The following is a 20166-nucleotide window of genomic DNA, read 5'->3' on the forward strand; positions in this document are numbered from 1 at the left end:
GCATCTGTAAATTATGAGAGTTTTCCTTTCTCTTTTACAATTTGGATGACTTTTATCTATTCTTGTCTGATTGCTGTGGCTAGAACTAATGCTTTTTTGGGGCACCTATTGATATGATCATGTGATTTTTATCTTACAATTTGTTTATGTGATGTATCACATTTATTGATTTGTGAATATTGTACCAGCCTTGCATCCCCAGAATAAACCCTACTTGATCATGTTGTATGATCTTTTTAATATATTGATTGATATGATTTGCTAATATTTTGTTGAGGACTTTAGCATCTGTGTTCATCAGAAATATTGACCTGTAATTTTATTTCTTTGTAGTGTCTAGCTGGTTTTGTAATTAGGATAATACTGGCTTCATAATAAGAGCTTGCAAGTGTTCCTCTTAAAAATTTCTTTGAATAGTTTGAGGAGGATAGGTGTTTAGTTCTTCTTTGAATGTTTTGTAAAATTTCCCTGTAAACCCATCTGGCTCTGGACTTTTGATTCCTGGGAGTTTTTAAATTACTGCTTCAATTTCCTCAGTTGTTATTGGCCTACTCAGGTTTTCTGATTCTTCTTGATTGGGTTTTAGAAGGTTGTATGTCTCTAGAAATTTGTCCAGTTTGATGGAATATAGTTTCCGCAGTATTTGTTTGCAATCCTTGGTATTTTTAGCTGCCCATTGTTAAATTGCTACTTTCATTTCTGATTTTATTTATTTGTGTTCCTGTCTCTTTGTTTCTTAATGAACCTGGCTAGGGATTTATCAATCTTGTATTTATTCAAGGAACCAGCTCTTAGATACATTGATCTTTAGTACTATTTTTTCATTCTGTATGTCTATTATTTCCACTTTGTGCTTTATTATTTCCTTCCTTCTACTTCCTCTGGGCTTTTCTTGATGTTCTCTTTCTCATTCATTTAGTTGTAGTGTTAAATAATTTATTTGTGCTTTTCTTTGTTTCTTGAGGTAGGCCTGTAATGCTATGAACTTTCCTCTGAGGACTGCTTTCACAGTGTCCCATAGGTTTTGCGAGGTCGTATGTTCATTTTCAATTGTTTCCAGGAAGTTTTTTATTTATTACATGATCTCATTGTTAACCCATTTATCCTAATATATAAAAACCCTGGGTCTATCATGACTGGAGGCTTGACCAACCGGAAGTCAGTCCTGCAGGCTGTGTGACCCAGCACTGACTGCTGAGGGGGCTGCGAATCGGGTCCTGAGAGACCCTGAAGAGAGAAGCAAGGTCTGATCCATAGCCTCTGTGGCAGCTGTTGATCAGCACTTGCCTCTCTCTTTCTCTCCAGCAGCCACACCTCCATTTCTCTCCAGGCCTCCAGGGGCTGCTGATTAGCCCCGTGTTTCTGATCAGGCCCTGTTGATAGGCCCAGAGATGCTGACTGGCATAGAAACCGACCAATCAGGACCAAATCTGGGTAAAGTGTGAGGATCCAATGGTTGCCTAGGAGGCAGAGCTTTTGACGCTGACTGGCATAGAAACCGACCAATAAGAACCAAATTGGCCAGCAGAGGAGGGCAGTTGGGGTGGGGGGGCGAGACCACGCTTGCAGGGCAAAGCAGTTGAGGGTGAGATCAGGCAGGCAGGGGAGAGAAATTAGGGGTGATCAGGCAGGCAAAAGCAGTTAGGGACAATCAGGCTGGCAGGGAAGGGCGGTTGGGGGTGAGATCAGGCCTGCAGGGGAGGCCAGTTGGGGGCAATCAGACTGGAAGGGGAGAGCAATTGGGGGTGAGATAAGGTCAGCAGGGGAAGTCCATTGGAGGCAATATCAGGCCTGCAGGGGAGGGCAGTTGGGGGCCATCAGGCCGGCAGGGGAGGACAGTTGGGGCCCATCAGACTGGCAGGGGAGGGCAGTTGGGGTGACAAAGCCAGCAGTGGAGGGCAGTTGGGAGCCAGCAGGCCAGCAGGGGAGGCAAGTTGGGGGTTATTAGGCTGGCAGGAGAGCAGTTAGGTATTAATCAGGCTGGCAGGGGAGTGGTTAGGGGGTGATCAGGCTGGCAGGCAAGCAAGCAGTTAGGAGCCAGCAGTCCTGGAATGTGAGAGGGATGTCCGACTGCCAGTTTAGGCCTGATCCCTAAACCGGCAGTCATACATCTCCCGAGGGATCTCAGACTGGAGAGGGTGCATGCTGGGCAAGGGACACCCCCCTCCCCCAGTGGATGAATTTCATTCACCGGACCTCTAGTCATTTAATAATATGCTAGTTAGCTTCCATGTATTTGAGTGTTTTTAAGGTTTTTTTTTATTGTAGTTGATTTCTAACTTCATGACATTGTGATCCGAGAAGATGCTTGGTATTATATCAATCTTCTTGAATTTGTATAGATTTATTTTATGCCTTAACATGTGATCTGTCTTTGAGAATATTGTATTTGCACTTGAGAAGAATGCATATTCTGTTGCTTTGGGGTGTTTATGTTCTGTAAATATCAGTTAGATTTATCTGATCTAGTGTATCAATTAAGATCACTGTTTCCTTGTTGATTTTTTGTATGGAAGCTCTATCCAATGGTGTCAGTGGGGTGTGGAAGTCCAGTGCTATGACTGTATTGTTGTTAATCTCTACCTTAAAGTCTATCAAGTGATTGTTATGAACTTGGGTGCTCCTATATCAGGTGCATATATGTTTACAAGGGTTATATTGTCTTGTTGAATCATTACCTTTAGTGTTATGAATTGGCCTTCTTTGTCTCTGGTTATGGTCTTTGTTTTGAAGTCAATTTTGTCTGATATAAGTATTGCTACCCCAGATTTTTTTCCTTTCATTTGCATGGAATATATTTTTCTATCCTTCACTCTCAGTCTGTGTGTATCTTTTGTTCTTAGGTAGGTCTCTTGTAGATCATATACAGGGGTCATGTTTTCTTATCCAGTCACCCTATGTCTTTTGACTGGAACATATAATAAGATTATTAATGATAGGTACCTATTTATTGCCATTGTTATTTTCTTCACGCCTATGACCATTCTCTCTTCTTTTCTTCTTCTTAATGCAGTCCCTTTAACATGTCTTGCAATGCTGGTTTGGTAGTAATGTACTTCTTTAAGTGTTTTTTGTCTGGAAAGTTTTTATTTCACCCTTGATTTTAAATGACAGCATCACTGGATAAAGTAGTCTTGGATTTAGACCCTTGATTTTCATTATTTTGATTACTTTATGCCACTCCCTTCTGGCCCAAAGTGTTTCTATTGAAAAGTCAGCTACATTCTAATGTAGATAACTCCTGTAGAAAAGGAACTCCTCTGTAGATAATTTGTAGATAATTTTCTGTCTCTTTTTTGCTGACTTTAAGATTCTTTTTTTTGTCTTTAACATTTGCCATTTTGATTATGATGTGTCTAGGTGTGGGTTTCTTTGGGTTCATCTTGACTGGGACTCTATGTGCCTCCTGAACTTGTGTGACATTTTCCTTCACCAGGTTGGGGAAATTTTCTCGTATTATTCCTATAATGTAGATGTTGTTATGTTTCTTGTTGTCCCAAGGCTCCCTTATACTATCTTCCTGATTTTTTTTTTTTTTAAATTTCTTTATTGATTAAGGTGTCACATATTTGTCCTCATCCCCCCATTCCCATCCCCCCCCCTCCCCACGCATGCCCCAACTCCCTGTTGAACTTAACCGTTGGATAGGATCATATGCATGCATACAAGTCCTTTGGTTGAACTCTCCCCCTCCCCCCACCCTCCCCTATCCTCCCTCTGAGGCCCGATAGTCCGATCGATGCCTCCTTGCTTCTGGTTCTGTTCTTGTTCCTCAGTCTATGTTGTTCATCATTTCCCCTAGATGAGCGAGATCATATGTCACTAGATATATACTTATGAGAACTGAATGTGAGACAAGCAATAATAGTTATGCTGACAGGCAGATGGATCAGTCTGTAGTGAGTTTCTTTCTGGACCAACAGTTCTTTTGAGACCCAATTTCAATGTCCACCAGTTCCTTATGTGTACATGTCAGCACTGACCCCTCAGCTCTGGATGGTGGACAAATGGTGGTAACGGAGGTCCGACTCCCGCTGGTTTGGTCTCGGCCGGACCCAGGGGCACGGCTTCACCCGGACTAAGGGGCACGTGGCCTCACCCGGATCTAGGGACACATGGTCTCACCCGGACCCAGGGACGCTTGGCATCTCCCAGACCCAGGGGCATGTGGCCTCACCCGGGCCTAGGTGCATGAGGCCTCACCCAGATCCAGGGACACATGGTCTCACCCGGACCCAGGGACGCTTGGCCTCTCCCAAACCCAGGGGCATGTGGCCTCACCCGGGCCTAGGTGCACGAGGCCTCACCTGGATCCAGGGACACATGGTCTCACCCGGACCCAGGGACGCTTGGCCTCTCCCAGCCCCAGGGGCACGTGGCCTCACCCGGGCCTAGGTGCACGAGGCCTCACCCGGATCCAGGGACACATGGTCTCACCCGGACCCAGGGGCGCGTGGCCTCTCCCAGACCCAGGGGCACGTGGCCTCACCCGGGCCTGGGTGCATGAGGCCTCACCCAGATCCAGGGACACATGGTCTCACCCGGACCCAGGGACGCTTGTCCTCTCCCAAACCCAGGGGCATGTGGCCTCACCCGGGCCTAGGTGCACGAGGCCTCACCCGGATCCAGGGACACATGGTCTCACCCGGACCCAGGGACGCTTGGCCTCTCCCAGCCCCAGGGGCACGTGGCCTCACCCGGGCCTAGGTGCACGAGGCCTCACCCGGATCCAGGGACACATGGTCTCACCCGGACCCAGGGGCGCGTGGCCTCTCCCAGACCCAGGGGCACGTGGCCTCACCCGGGCCTGGGTGTACGAGGCCTCACCCGGATCCAGGGACACATGGTCTCGCCCAGACCCAGGGACGCTTGGCCTCTCCCAGACCCAGGGGCACATGGCCTCACCCGGGCCTAGGTGCACGAGGCCTCACCCAGATCCAGGGACGCATGGTCTCACCCGGACCCAGGGACGCCTGGCCTCTCCCAGACCCAGGGGCACGTGGCCTCACCCTGGCCTAGGCGCACGAGGCCTCACCCGGATCCAGGGACACACGGTCTCACCCGGACCCAGGGACGCCTGGCCTCCCCCAGACCCAGGGGCACGTGGCCTCACCCGGGCCTAGGCGCACGAGGCCTCACCCGGATCCAGGGACACACGGTCTCACCCGGACCCGGGGACGCCTGGCCTCCCCCAGACCCAGGGGCACGTGGCCTCACCCGGGCCTAGGCGCACGAGGCCTCACCCCGATCCAGGGACACACGGTCTCACCCGGACCCAGGGACGCCTGGCCTCCCCCAGACCCAGGGGCACGCGGCCCCACCCGGGCCTAGTGCACGAGGCCCCACCCGGATCCAGGGACACATGGTCTCGCCCGGACCTAGGGGTGCGTGGCCTCTCTCAGACCCAGGAGCACGTGGCCTCACCTGGACCTAGGTGCACGAAGCCACCCGGACCCAGGGGCGCGTTACCTCTCTCAGACCCCTGGTCGCGTGGTCTCACCCGGATCCAGGGGCGCACGGCCTCACCCGGACTCGGGACCCAGCCTTACCCGGATCCAGGGGCCCACGGCCTCACCCGGACCCAGGGTTCAGCTTCACCCGGACCCAGGGGGACGTTACCTCTCTCAGACCCCTGGTCGTGTGGTCTCACCCGGATCCAGGGGCGCACGGCCTCACCCGGACTCGGGACCCAGCCTTACCCGGATCCAGGGGCCCACGGCCTCACCCGGACCCAGGGTTCAGATTCGCCCGGACCCAGGGGCACATGGCCTCACCCGAACCCGGAATCCAGCTTCACCTGGACCCAGGGGCGCGTGGCCTCACCCAAACCCAGGGACGTGAGGCCTCACCTAGACCCAGAGGCGTGTGACCACATCTGAGCCCAGAGGCTCGCAGGCTCGCCTGGACTCGGGTCTCAGCGGGGTTTCGTCTTCTTGATCCCAATTCCTGTTGGTCAATTCCCTCTCAGCAATTCCTTCGGTCATTTTCTCAGAGTTCCAGGGCGGCTGCCGCAGAACTCGTTGGGCGGCGGGCTCGGCAAGGCTCCGGTGTGCCCGGTGCACGGCGGTGGGCTGGTCCGGTGTCGCTGCGTCGGCCCTTGGGTCTGCAACGGTGGCCGGTCGCTGAGCGTGCGCACCTGGCCGCTTCGGGGCATTGAGATTCTTGAAGGACTCGGAGGTCAGCAAGCACGGAGTCTCCCACCCCATGTCTCCCAGGGGCTCGTCTGTCCGTGCTCGGCAGTGAGTGGAGCCGTCCCCTCAGCCGGAGACCGCCGGGGGAACTGCGCCGAGCACGTTCCAGGCCGCCATTGTGTCGCCTGAGCCATAGTTCTTAAAGTGTGGACTTTGGGTCACCGGCATCAGCATCATCCTGCGTACCCCTCTCTTTTATTCTAGTTGTAGAGCATCTGCTCAGCCAGCCCCCCGGTCTTTCTGGCTGGTGTCTGCTCTGCTCTCCCGTCGTAGTCTCAATATTGTTGTGGTAGGCAACGATCAGGCTGCCGCCCTATGTCTCCATCTTGGTCCTCCTTTGTACAGTTAAGTCTTGATTGTTGTTGGTGTCACTGGGAGGAATTGTCCTCCAGGCCAATTGGCCGTGAGGACCCTCTTTGTCTATATAGGAAGAGTTGCTGTGCAGGAGACATGTTTGTGGGCCGGGTCTTGATGCAGCAATGCCTTGGCGCTCACTGAGTCTGCCTCTAGAATGCCTCCCTTATGCAAGTGATTGAAATCTGGTGTCATCTCACACCAACCACTAGATGCCCTCGTTTCTGGGTCTCCAATGTAGTGTGGGTCAGCCACTACCTGAGGCACTCAGCAGGAAAAAGCTTCTGCTCAGCTTGGCTGGGGCGGAGCTACAGGGTGGAGCCTACAACCTTGGCTTCCTGTCAGCCCCGCCCTATGAGGCTCCTGCGTCTGTGTCCCTCTGTATTCCTTGCAAACACCTCTGAGAGAAACGCGCCCTGGAGTTTCGCCCACTGCCAAACAGTCCAGTCCCTCCCCTAATGAATCTGGACTCCCAGATTCTCGCCTGGAACTGGGTTTCAGTGTAGTTGGAACTGGGTCTCAGCGCAGTCTGGCGTCCCTGTCTCCTTCCCAGCAGGGCCACCCAGTGGCGCAGGCAAAAGTCCGTCCTCTGCGCACCTTCCAGTGCGCGCGTCTGGAGCCGCCGCTTCTCTGTGCCTCCGCCACCACAGCCCAAATTCATTCCCCCAGCGTGCGCCTGGCTTCCCAGGGTTTCGCCCGGAACTGGGGTTCAGTGCAGTCGGAACTGGGGTTCAGCACGGTCCTGAGCTTATGTCTCCTTCCCGCTAGGGCAGTTCAGTGGCGCAGGCAACAGTCCGTCCTTTGCGCCCCTTCCCGTGCGCGCCTCTGGAGCTCTGCCTTCCCCCGCTCCTCTGTGCCTGCGCCCCACAGCCCAGATTCATTCCCCCAGCCTGCGCCTGGCTTCCCAGGGTTTCGCCCGGAACTGGCGCTCAGTGCAGTCGGAGCCGGTGCTTAGCGCACTCCGGAGCCTTTATCTCCTTCCTGCCAGTGAACGCAGGCCAGGCCGTCAGCCGCCCCTTCCTCTCCGGCTCCATCCTCCCCGCAGGCGCGCGTGCTCGTGTCTCCGCCAGTTTCTCCATACCTCAGGCTTTTACGGCTCCCCCGATTGTCCCCGTGGCCTTCTCCTTCCCCCCAGCTGTGGGCATTTCAGTCCGCCAGCTCTCCTGTGGTTCTGGACGATGTCCGTTCTGACCTCTAGTTGTGCCTTTGAAATTGTTGTGCCCGGCTGCAGGTTAGGTGTTTAACCTATGCCGCCATCTTGGTTTCTCTCTTCCTGATTTTTAATTCTTGTTTCTATTTGCTGCTCTAATTGAGTTTTATTTCTACCTTGTCTTCTAAATCACTGATTCTATCCTCTGCTTCATCCAGTCTACTTTTAATATCATCCAGTGTGTTCTTGATGTCAGATATATCATTCTTCATTTCTGTATGGTTTTTGTTCATGGCCTCTATTTCCATTTTCATGATGTTATAATTTGCACTAATTTCCTTAAGAATCTTTATGACCATTTCTTTGAACTCTGTGTCTGATAGCTTGTTTGCTTCCATTTTGTATAGTTCTTTTTCTGGAGATTCCTTCATTTGGGAGTTGTTTCTTTGTCTCCCCACTTGAGCTGTCTCTCTGTATTTGCTTCTATGTATTAGATAGAATTGTTGTGCTTCCTAGTTTTTGTGGGATGGCCTTACATAGAAAATATCTTAAGGTGTCTAATTTGTTCACCTGAACTGGATGCTCTAGGAATGCCTCTTGTGTGCATTATGTGGGATCTCTTGTTGTAATAGGACTTGATTTTTGATATCCCATTTGTGGGAGGATCTCCTCTCTGACTTGCTGCCAGTGAGGTTCAACCCCAATGTCACCATGCCAGCTGTTATACAGGTGCTGACAGAACAGAATAAGATACAGTACCAAACCAAAAACACCACAAAAATCAAACTACTCAATGCAACAACAGGAATGCTTAAGAAGTAAAAAGAAGAGAAAGCAAAGCAAAGAAAAAATAAAAAGAAGATTAAGACACATGGCCAAAGACTTAGAGGGAATATAAAGAAAAAGGGAGAAAGAAGAAGATGAAAAACAATAACAAAAAATACACAACTAAATGGTAGCAAGGAGGAATCTAGAAGAACTATTATAATTTGGAAAAAAGAAAAACAACAGAAAACAAGTGAATTAATAATGAATTTAAAATGTAGTGATAATGTATATAAGATGTAGATAGAAAAAGTAAAATGGAAAAAATGAGAAAAACAAAATAAGGAATAATAATATACAAAAGTAGAATAGAATTAACGGGAAGAGAAAAATTAGGGATATGCCAAAAAAGAGAGAGAGAGAGAGAGAGAGAGAGAGAGAGAGAAAGAGAGAGAAAGAGAGAGAAAAAAAAAGGGAAAAACAAAAAAACCCACTCACACACACCAGATTAGAAAATCATAACTGCACACACAGACTGAAAAACCTTTGGGTCTGCTATTTGTAGAGTTCACTAGATTTTGCTCTGATATTGTTGAGTCTGGTCCCTTGGTGTGTCTATTCTCAACCCCCTGGAAACTTGTCTGGTGCAGGTCAGTGTGAGTCACTGTCTTTTTCTGGCCCTGGGCAACTTGATTGAGGTCTGAGGGGTTGAAGCCCCTAGTAGTGCAGTGGGCGGGGATTCCTTAGCCCAGAGGCCAGGGCTGCCTTGAGTCTCACAACCTGTTCTGAGCTGCACTCCCTTCCCCCATAGAGCTGGGCTCTGCTGGGTAGCCTGGTCTTGGCTGGGATGGTTTGATCAGACTCGTGGAGGGGGGTGGTGCCAGTAGCTTGGGGGTGGTGGGCCCTTCCTCCCCTTCTCAGCTCTGTCTGCTTTGCTGGCACCTCCGCTCTGCCACCTGCAGGGGCACAGATTTCCTGCCCTGGCTGTTCTCTTGCCTTGGGTCACTGCAGGTAGGGTCAGAAGCATCTGTTTTGCTGGGAAAGAGGGGACCTCCCCTGTGTTCCAGGTGGGCAGGGTGATCCTCCTTCCTTGACCCACTGACCAGCCCCCTTTCTGCTCACCCAAACGAGTTCCTCCAAGAAATAAGGGGCCCCCAGATTCAATGTCAAGTGTATCCTTCAGGAGCCTCCAGTGCAGGCTGGGCCTGAGCTCCACTGCCCGGCCCTTCCCACTGGTCAGAGGGGCTTCCCAGGCTGAGGAGGGTGGGGTGCTAGCTTCCATGCTGCACCCACTCCGATCTCCACAGCCAGCCCTCGGGCCTCCTCTCAGTCCCAAGCCTCGCGTCTCACACAGATCCGCAGCCTCTTCAGTCTCCTCAGGTCCTAGCAGGTCCAGGGCAGGGGAGGCCACACCCACCTCCCAGCCTTCAGCTTAGTTCCGGCCACAGAGCCTGGTGGTGGAGCTGAGCAGCTGGGCTCTAGGGCAGTGGTGGCAGCTCAGTAGCAATGACGGTGGGTGAATACAAGGCAGGGCCATGAGTTCTGCTGAGTCTGTGGCAGTCATGTGGTGATGGGTCCATGTGAGGCCCGCGGGTTTAGGCTGGATACTTGCCAGGCGCAGAGGTCCCGCTGTTGTCTGTTATGAGAGTACGGGTCTGAGTTGTGACCTCTGTGGGCTCATGGGTCCCAGGCAGTGTGCACATGGGTTTGGACCCAGGCCATGGTGAGTCCAGATGGTGGCAAGGCTTGGCACCTAGCCACTGACACTCCTCAGGGCATCCTCCCAAGGAGGAACTCCTAAACCTTTCAAGGTGGCACTCTCTCCAAGCTGGAGCTGTGCCCAGGGAGTCACTTGTGGTGGTAGAAGAGGCTCCTTGTGCCCATAGTACGAGGTCCCACTGCTGTTTCCTTAGTTGCATGGGGCCAGGCCTTCTCTGTGTTGAGTGACAATTTTTACTTCGTAATCCCTCACCTTTTTCATGCATCTGCCCCTACTTGCCTCCCATCTGAATGTTAATACAGATAACATCAAAATGTTATCTGTATCTATGAGTCTTTTTTAGTTCTGCTTGTTCATTTATTTTGTTTTTTAGATTTCGTTGTTGAAAGATATATATTTATTGCTGTCTTACTGTTCATATTTTTATATTTTCTTTTTCTTCTTTTTAAAGAAATCTCTAACATTTATTTTAATACTTGTCTGGTGATGATGAGCTCCATTAGCTTTTTCTTGTCTGGAATGCTCTCTATCTGTCTAAGTGATAGCTTTGCTGGGTAGAGTAATCTTGGGTATAGGTCATTGCTTTTCATTTCTTTGAATATTTCTTGCCACTCCCTTCTGGCCTTCAAAGTTTCTTTTGAGAAATCAGCTGACAGTCAGATGGGCACTCCCTTGCAGGTAACTAATTGCTTTTCTCTTATCACTTTTAAGATTCTCTCTTTGTCTTTAACCTTTGGCATTCTAATTAGGATGTGTCTTGGTGTGGGCTTCTTTGGGTTCATCTTATTTGAAACTTTCTGTGCTTCATGGACTTGTATGTCTGTTCCTTTACCAGGTAAGGAAGATTTCTGTCATTATAATTTTTTACATAGTTTTTCAATTTCTTGCTCTCTATTTTTTCTAGCAGCATCGTGATATGAATATTGGTATGATTGAAGTTATATCAGAGGATCCTAAAACTATTTTCATTTTTTTTCATTCTTTGTTGTTGTTGTTATTGTTCTAATTGGGTATTTTTGCTTCCTTGCATTCCAAATTTCTGATTTGATTCTCAGTTTCATCTATTCTACTGCTGATTCCATGTATATTATTCTTCATTTAAGATAATGTATCCATCATTTCTCATTGGTATCTACTTATGATATCCATGTTACTTTTCATGCTGTTGGAGTTATTACTAAGTTCTAAGCATCCTTATAATGAGTGTTTTGAACTCTGTATCTACTAGATTTCTTGTCTCCATTTTGATTACTTCTTTTTCTGGAGTTTCATTCAGTTCTTTCATTTGAGACATGTTTCCTTATTTTCTAATTTTGGCACTCTCTGTGTTTATTTCTATGTATTAGGTATAGCTGCTATGTGTCATGGGCTTGGTTAAGTGGCCTTTATGTAATAGGAGTCCTGTAATATCAAGTGGCACAGCCTTCTTGTTCACCTGAGCTGGGCATTCAGGTAACCCCACTTGTGTGGCTGTGTACTCCTTCCTGTTGAACCTTGATTGCTCTTGGCAAGTCAATGGGAGGATTTACCTCCAGGCAGATTGGCTTTAAGGAGTGGCTATGACCATTTGGAGGATCAATTATATAGGGGCCCACCCCTCAGAGCAGGATTTACTTCAGCAGGGCTGTGGTGCCCACCAAGTCACCCTCCTGAGTGTTCCACTTAAGAAGGTTGTTGGGTGGTGCTTAGACATGGTCTGAAGCTGTCCACCAGGTAAGCTGGCTCTAGGCTTCCTAGGAGGTGCAGGCCAAGGTCAACTGCTGCCTGTGTTCTATCCTGGGCCACCCAGCATGAACTACAAAGTGACCTTCAGGTGTCTACTACTTGTGCTGGACATAAAGGTTGTGAATCAAGTCCTGCTGCTGCTAGTCCAGTCCTGGGGTCACTTAGCAAGAGGTACAAGATCAGATGCTCCTTTTTTGGGAGATTTTCAGAAAGTCTGAAGCAGGAGCCAAGCTAGGATGTTTGTATGGAAAATTCACTGGAAACAGCGTGGGTGGGCCCACAGTTGGGTGGGGTGGGGTCTCTGGAAATGGTGATCAGTGATAGTGAGATTGATAGAGATTCAGATATGGCACCCACCTGCTAGCTCGGGGGGAGCGGGGAGGGCAGGCTCAGAAAAGGAACACTGGCCTCTGCCAGCACTTCTGTCTGGGAGAAAGCTGCCCCTCTAGCTCTGGCCCTGATACCAGGTGATTCAGTTCCTCTCCATAAGTCCCTGGTGCCTTTCAATCTGATGCCCCTTCTGTGGAGCTCAGAGGGGCTGAGTCGAAGTTCCTGTGCTAGCCCTTTAAGAAGAATGCCTGGGACTCCAGCAGCCCTCCTCCTCACTCAGCCACAATCCTTGAGGCCTGGTATGAAGCTGGAATCTCTCTCTCCTGGGGGGAGAGGGAGGAGACTTTTGCAGCTGAGATATTCCTCTTGATTTTTATCTGCCACAGGTGGGTATGAGACCAGCATGATCCTACCAGTCTCGCTGTGGCTGCTGCTTTATATCCTTAACTAGTGGCCCAGTGCATGGATTCCTGCACATTGAAAGGAAATTAATTAGAAGATGGCTGGCGGGGCAGGACTGGGTGACACAAGCTGGACATGCCCTGGAGCCAACCTCCCATAGTCCCTCCCCAGCCGGCCACACCTGGGGCAGTGCTGCGGCTCAAAGGGCATCTGTGGAGTGAGCGGGGTCCCTCCAGCAGGTGGAGTCCCTTGGCCTGGCCTGTGGGGATCAGGTGGAAACTAGATATCCAACATCCCCTGTTGGGTCCCAGAGTGCAAGAGGGCACTTGCAAATTTGCTGTAGTACAGGGTGTGGAACACAAATGCAAGTGTGCAGTAAACCAGATTCGTGCCGACAGTGCCCCAGCAACAACATAACCCACGGCCGAAGGTGGAATCATGTGGCCCCACGAGGAATCGGGCTCCCTCCTCTCTGGTTTCAGGGTGCATCACCCAAGAACCGCCGCTGCCAACTAACTGCAGCTCAGCAGCTCCTCAATGAGCATCTGCCCCCTGGTGGTCAGTGCGTGTCATAGCGACTGGTCAGGCAGTCAGACACTTAGCATATTAGCCTTTTATATATACAGATAAAAAATTACTTATAATTCATTATTTTGCATATTGCTTAAAACTGACCTAATAATTTTCTTTTTATTTGCAGTCCATTTGGCTGCTTCTGCTGGAAGCCTCCTATATTTTGCCAGTTTCTTTCCATTTAAATCTATTATTAATAACTATGGACAGATAACATTCACCAACAAGATGGCTGCCTGTCTCAGCTCAAATGTTGCACTGGCTCTGGGGATTAATCTTCTGCTCAAGTTAGAAATAAAGGGTAAGTGTTTGCCTTGAAAATTTTGCCTTTACTATTTGATTCTCAGAAAGGTAGAATAAGGCAGGGTGTGTGATACAGTGGGTAAGATGGTAAGAAATGTAACAAATATTATTTATTCCCAGATTTTTGATTTTTTATAAAGACAATTATGTTAACTGTAAAAGAAGTCAGAAGTGTAAAAAATTAAAAGTTCCATCGCTTCACAATAAACCCCCAGTTATACTTTCAAATAAAATAATTTTAAACTTTCTAATCTACAACTTGCTATATCTTCCTAATGCTATATATTTTCCTCTTCCCATATAGACACACTCCTTTTTTATTACAAAGCTGTATAATATTTCATTGTGAAGAAATACTATAATTAACTAGTTTTCTCAATGCACATTTAAGTGGTTTCCAATTTTTTGCTATTACTCTCAATAGTACATATATATTGCTTATAGAAAATGCATACTAATATAAAAAATTACTAGATATAAAATGGTATCTTATAAGGTATTCATAACTTAATTTTTTTCTAATTATAATTATTACTTATTAATAAGGCTAATAATAACAAAGATAACCATATCTATTAGTAAATTCTTTAGATTTGAAGTACAGAATTTGGTTACCACATTCATATTGGATTTATCTACATTACTCTCCTCAGATAAGGCTGACCCAGACAAAAATCCACTTAGCCATTGCCAGTGTTATGATTAGCTATAGTGAACCTGCTCCTAAAATCACATGCTTAGGAATCCACTCTCACTGATGGAGCCCTTCCTAGATTTGTCTTGGTTGTACTCCATTAAACTAGAATGGAGACTCATCTAATCTAATAATAGACAAATATGCAAATTGACCGCACCTTCGCTACACCTAAACCACGCCCACCAGCCAAGCCACGCCCACCAACCAATCAGGACAAGTACGCAAATTACCCCAACAAAGATGGCGGCTAATTTGCATATCAAGACACCATCGAAAGAAGCCAAGAGCTGCAGAAGGGAGTAAAGCTTCGAAGAAGCAAGCAAGCCGGGGGGCGGGAGGGGAGGGGAGGAGAAGGGAGGAGCGAAGTCAGGGCTGGGGGCGAAGGGAAACGCAGGTGGGCTGGCGGAGAAGGCGGGGCGGGTGACAAGGCCGGAGCGGAGGCGGGGCTGGGGGCGAAGGGAAACGCAGGCGGGCTGGCGGAGAAGGCGGGGCGGGGCGGGCGACAAGGGAGGAACGGAGGCGGGGTAGAGTGCAGCAGGAAATCCTATATTGCAGGATTTTTCCTGCAATGGGAACGCTAGTTGTTTCATAATAGGATTCAAATTTCTGTTTTCATTGACCTATTTTTATCTATAAAAAGCAACCATCAGTTAACAACTCCACTGATCTCATCAGAAATGTCTAAGTATACAGAAACTCTCCAACTCATGGTGATAGACAATAGCTTCCCTGATTCTATCTTTCATGTGAAAGCCTGATTTTGTCATTGACAACATATACAGGTGTAGGCAAAAGTGTGTTTACAATTGTTAATATGGAAAAATACAAGCAAATAATTTAAGAATAAAGTTTTGTGTACTCACCACTGTAAAGCTACTTTTGCCCACCCCTGTATACTGTCAGTCAGACTTTAAGCACTTGATTATTTATTAGCTAATCAAAAAGGTTTCTGGAATATTATTAGTACTTCTTTTAATTCTTCATTGTTGAAAGTATTACATACATCTCCTTTTCCCCCCATTAACCTCTCTCTGCCCACTTCCACACCCCAGCACAATCCCTTATCCCTCCACTGTCTGTGACCATTGGTTGTGCTTATATGCATGCACACAAGTCCTTTGGTTGATCTCTTACCCTCACCCCCTCCTACAAATTGCTGCCTTCCCTCTGAGGTTTAATGGTCTGTTCGATGCTTCTATGTCTCTTGATCTATTTTTGTTCATCAGTTTATATTGTACTTTATATTCCACAAATGAGTGAAATTATGTGACATTTATGTTTCCATGACTGGCTTATTTCACTTATCATAATGCTCTCCAGGTCCATCAGTAATGTTGTGAATGGTAAAAGTTCTTTCTTTTTTACAGCAGCATAGTATTCCATTGTATAGATATACCACACTCATCTGCTGATGGGCACTTAGGCTGTTTCCAAATCTTAGCTATTGTAAGCTGTGCTTCTATGAACATAGGGGTGCATATTTCCTTTCTGATTGGTGTTTCTAACTTATTGGGGTATATTCCTAGAAGTGGGATTACTGGGTCAAATGGGAGTTTCATTTTTAATTTTTAGAGGAAAGTCCATACCGTTTTCTAAAGTGGCTGCACCAGTCTGCATTCCCACCAGCAGTGCATTTCTCCACATCCTCTCCAGCACTTGTCGTTTGGTGATTTGTTGATGATGGCCATTCTGACAGGTGTGAGGTGATACCTAATCATCATTTTGATTTTCATCTCTCAGATGATTAGTGACTTTGAGCATGTTTTCATATGTCTCTTGGCCTTCTGTATGTCCAATTTCAAAGTGTCTATTTAGGTGTATTGCCCATTTTTTATTGGATTGTTTAACTTCCTTTTTGTCAAGTTGTATGGGTTCTCTATAAATTTTGGAGATTAAACCCTATCCTGTATAATAAAACCCTAATATGCAAATTGACTGAACAGCGGAAAAACCTGCGAAACGACCAGTCACAATGATGCCCACTTACCAACATGGAGCAAACGCTCAACGAAGGAGCTGCCCCCTGGTGGTCAGTGCACTCCCACAGGGGGACCGCCGCTCAGCCAGAAACCAATCTCATGGCTGGCAAGCACAGCGGTGGTAGCGGGAGCCTTCCCCGCCTCCACTGCAGATGGGTTAAGGAGCAAGGAATCCCAGACTGTAAGAGTCCCAGACTGTGAGAGGGATGTCTGACTGCCAGCTTAGGCCTGATCCCCCCGAGGATTGGGCCTGAGCTGGCAGGAAAATATCCCTCGAGGTGTCCCAGACTGCAAAAGGGTGCAGGCTGGGCTGAGGGAACCCCCTCTCAAGTGCATGAATTTCGTGCACAGGGCCTCTAAGTTAGATATAAAATTGGCAAATATGTTCTCCCACGCACTGGGCTTTGTTGTTGTTTTGTTGATGGTTTCTTTTGCTATGAAAAGCCTTTTATTTTGATGTAATCCCATTTATTTATTTTCCCTTAGTTTCCATTGTCCTAGGAGCTGTATTTGTAAATATATTGCTAACACATATGTCTCATATTTTGCTGCCTATGGCTTCTTCTAAGATTTTTATGGTTTTTCCCATCTTACATTTAAGTCCTTTATCCATTTTGAGTTTATTTTTGTGTATGGTTTAAGTTGGTGGTCTAGTTTCATTTTTTTGCATGTATCTGTCCAGTTTTCCAAACACCATTTATTGAAGAGACTGTCTTGTCTCCTTTGTCAAATATTAATTGAGCATAATGGCTTGGGTTGATTTCTGAGTTCTCTGATCTGTTCTATTGGTCTAAATATTTGTTCTTGTGCCAGCACCAGGCAGTTTTGAGAACAGTGGCTTTGTAATATAGCTTCATATCTGGTATTGAGATCCCTCCAACTTTGTTATTCTTTATCAGGATTGCTGCAGCTAATTTAGGTCTTTTTGTATTCCAGATGAAATTTTGGAGAGTTTGTTCTAGGTCTTTGAAATATTCCATTGATATCCTAATGGGGATTGCACTGAATCTATACATTGTTCTGGATAGTATGGACATTTTAATGATGTTGATTCTACCAATCCATGAACATGGTATATTCTTCCATTTGTTTATGTCTTCCTCTATCTCTTTTTTAGACATTCTATAGTTTTCTGAGTACAGGTCTTTTACCTTCTTAGTTACATTTATTCCTAGGTATCTTAATTTTTTGGTACAATGGTAAATGGGATTGTTTTTTAGTTTCTCTTTCTGTGAGTTCATTATTGGTGTACAAAAAAAGCCATAGATTTCTGGGTGTTAATTTTGTATCCTGCTACACTGTTGAATTCATTTATTAAGTCTAGTAGTTTCTTGATGGAGTCTTTAGGGCTTTCTATGTACAGTTTTACTTCTTCTTTTCCAAATTGAATGCCTTTTATTTCTTCTTCTTGTCATATCACTGTGGTATTTCCAGTACTTTGTGGAACAGGAGTGGTGAAAGTGAGCATCCCTGTCTTGTTTCTCTCTTAGGGTAAATTGTTTTATTTTTTGCCCATTGAGTGTGATGTTGGCTGTAAGTTTGTCGTCTAAGGCTTGTATTATGTTGAGGTATGATCTCTGTATTCCTTCTGTGCTGAAAGTTTTTATCAAGCAAGGGTGTTGAATTTTGTAAAATGCTTTTACTGCATCAATTGATATGATTTTGTAATTTTTGTCTCAATTTGTTTATGTGATATATCACGTTATTGGTTTGTGGATGTTGTACCATCCTTGAATCCCCAGAATAAATCCCACTTGGTCATGGTGTATAATCTTTCTAATATAATAATGGATTTGATTTGCTAGGATTTTGTTGAGGATTTTAGCATTTATGTTCATCAGGGATATGGCTTGTAATTCGCTTTCTTTGTAGTGCCTTTATCTGGTTTTGGGATTAGGGCACTTTTGTGTTCACAGAAAGAGCTTGGAAGTATGCCATCCTCTTGAATTTTTTGGAATAGTCTGAGAAGGGTAGGTTTTAGTTCTTCTTTGAATGTTTGGTAAAACTCCCCTGTGAAGCCATCTGGACCAGGGATTTTATTTGATGGAAGGTTGTTATTACTGCTTCCATTTCTTCCATTGTTATCAGCCTAATCTGATTTTTTATTCTTCCTGATTGAGTTTGGAAGATTATATTTTTCTAGGAATATGTCCATTTCATCTAGGTTGGCCAGTTTGTTGGAATAGAGTTGTTCACAGTATTTTTTTTTTTAACAATCCTTTGTATTTCTGTGGGGTATGATGTTACTTCATTTCTTTCTTTTCTGATTTTGTTTATTTGGGTCCTCTCTCTTTGCTTCTTGGTGAGCCTGCCTAGAGGTTCATCAATCTTGTTTATTCATTCAAAGAACCAGGTCTTGATTTTATTGATCTTTTGTTGTTGTTTTTGGTCTCTATGTTATTTATTCCCGCTCTGATATTTTTATTTCCTTCAGTCTGCCTACTCTGGGCTTTTCTTGGTGCTCTCTTTCGAATTTTTCAAGTTACAGAGTTAGATTATTTATTACCCGTTTCTCTTGGTTTTTGAGGTATGCCTGTAATACTATGTACTTCCCTCTCAGGACTGCTTTCACTCTGTCCCATAGATTTTGGGTTGTTGTAATTTCATTGTTATTTGTTTGCAGGATGTTTTTTTTTTATTTCTTCTTTGATCTCTTTGCTAATGCAATCATTGTTTAATAACATGCCGTTTAGCCTCCATGTGTTTGATTTTTTTTCTTGTTTTTGTTGTAGTTTATTTCTAATTGTATGCCATTGTGATCTGAGAAAATGCTTGATATTATGTTAATCTTCTTGAATTTGTAAAGACTTAGCTTGTGTCCTAATATGTGGTCTATCTTTGAAAATGTCCCTTGTGCACTTGAGAAGAATGTATATTCCATATTTTTGGGGTGAAATATTTTGAAGATGTCAATTAACCCTTTGCACTCGCTTGCTTTTTTCTTGATTCCTTTATCCTAATGCTAACCGTGTTGAGTCACACTCGACATCTGAGTGCAAAAGGTTTTAAGTCCATCTGATCTAGTGAATCATTGTTTACAATTGCTGTTTCCTTGTTGATTTTTTGAAGATTTATCCAGTGATGTCAATGGGGTATTAAAGTCCCCTACTATGATTGTAATATTTTCAATCTCTCCCTTGATATCTTCCACAAGTTTTTTATGTATTTGAATGCTCCTGAATTGGGTGCATATATGTTTACCATAGTTATGTCCTCTTGATGGACCAAGCACTTTAGTATTATGATGTAGCTTTCCTTATCTTTTGTTATTGGGCTTCACTTTGAGGTCTATTTTGTCAGATGTAAGTATTTCTACCCCAGCTTTTTTTCATCCCTTCACTTTTAGTCTGTGTGAGTCTCTTGTTTTGGGGTGGGTCTATTGTAGGCAGCATATACATGGGTCATTCAGCCACTCAGTATCTTTCAGCCACTCAGTATCTTTTGATTGGACCACTTAATCCATTTACATTTAAGGTTATTATTGATAAGTGCTTGTTTGTAGCTATTTTTATTCTTTATGTTTGTGTTCCTTCTTCCCTTTCTATTTTTTCTTTTGACAACAGTCCCTTTAGTATTTCTTGAATTGCTGGCTTGATGGCAATAAACTTCCTGAGCCTTTCTTTGTCTGCGAAGCTCCTGATTTCCTCTTCAATGTTAAATGATAGCCTTGCTGGACAGAGTGTTCTTGGATTCAGTCCCTTGCTTTGCATCACTTTATATACTTCATCCCATTCCCTTCTGCCCTGATGTATTTCTGTTGAGAAATCATTTGATAATCTAACGGGTTATTCTTTGTAGGTAACTCTCTGTCACCCTCTTGCAGCCTTTAATATTCTCTCTTTATCATTAAGTAGATGCCCAATGCATGAAATTCATGCATGGCGGGAGGGGGGGGCTCCACCCAGCCTACACCCTTTCCAATCCGGGACCACTTGGGGGATGTCCCCAGGATGTCCTGAGGATAGGGCCTAAACCAG

General features: G+C 45.9%; 1 protein-coding gene across 7 annotated transcripts in view; it reads left to right on the plus strand.

Moving 5' to 3' along the window:
- The window catches only part of LOC103296290 (phospholipid-transporting ATPase ABCA3-like), a 451749-nt gene that overhangs the window by 101447 nt on the left and 330136 nt on the right, over positions 1-20166 (plus strand). For all 7 annotated transcript variants that reach the window (XM_054714397.1, XM_054714395.1, XM_054714398.1 and 4 more), the window contains one exon: positions 13338-13511. In XM_054714397.1, coding sequence (XP_054570372.1) covers positions 13338-13511 — 174 coding nt within the window. The remainder of the gene's footprint in view (positions 1-13337; positions 13512-20166) is intronic.

The sequence above is a fragment of the Eptesicus fuscus genome, chromosome 4 (genome assembly GCF_027574615.1).
Source record: "Eptesicus fuscus isolate TK198812 chromosome 4, DD_ASM_mEF_20220401, whole genome shotgun sequence".
NCBI classification, from domain to species: Eukaryota; Metazoa; Chordata; class Mammalia; order Chiroptera; family Vespertilionidae; genus Eptesicus; species Eptesicus fuscus.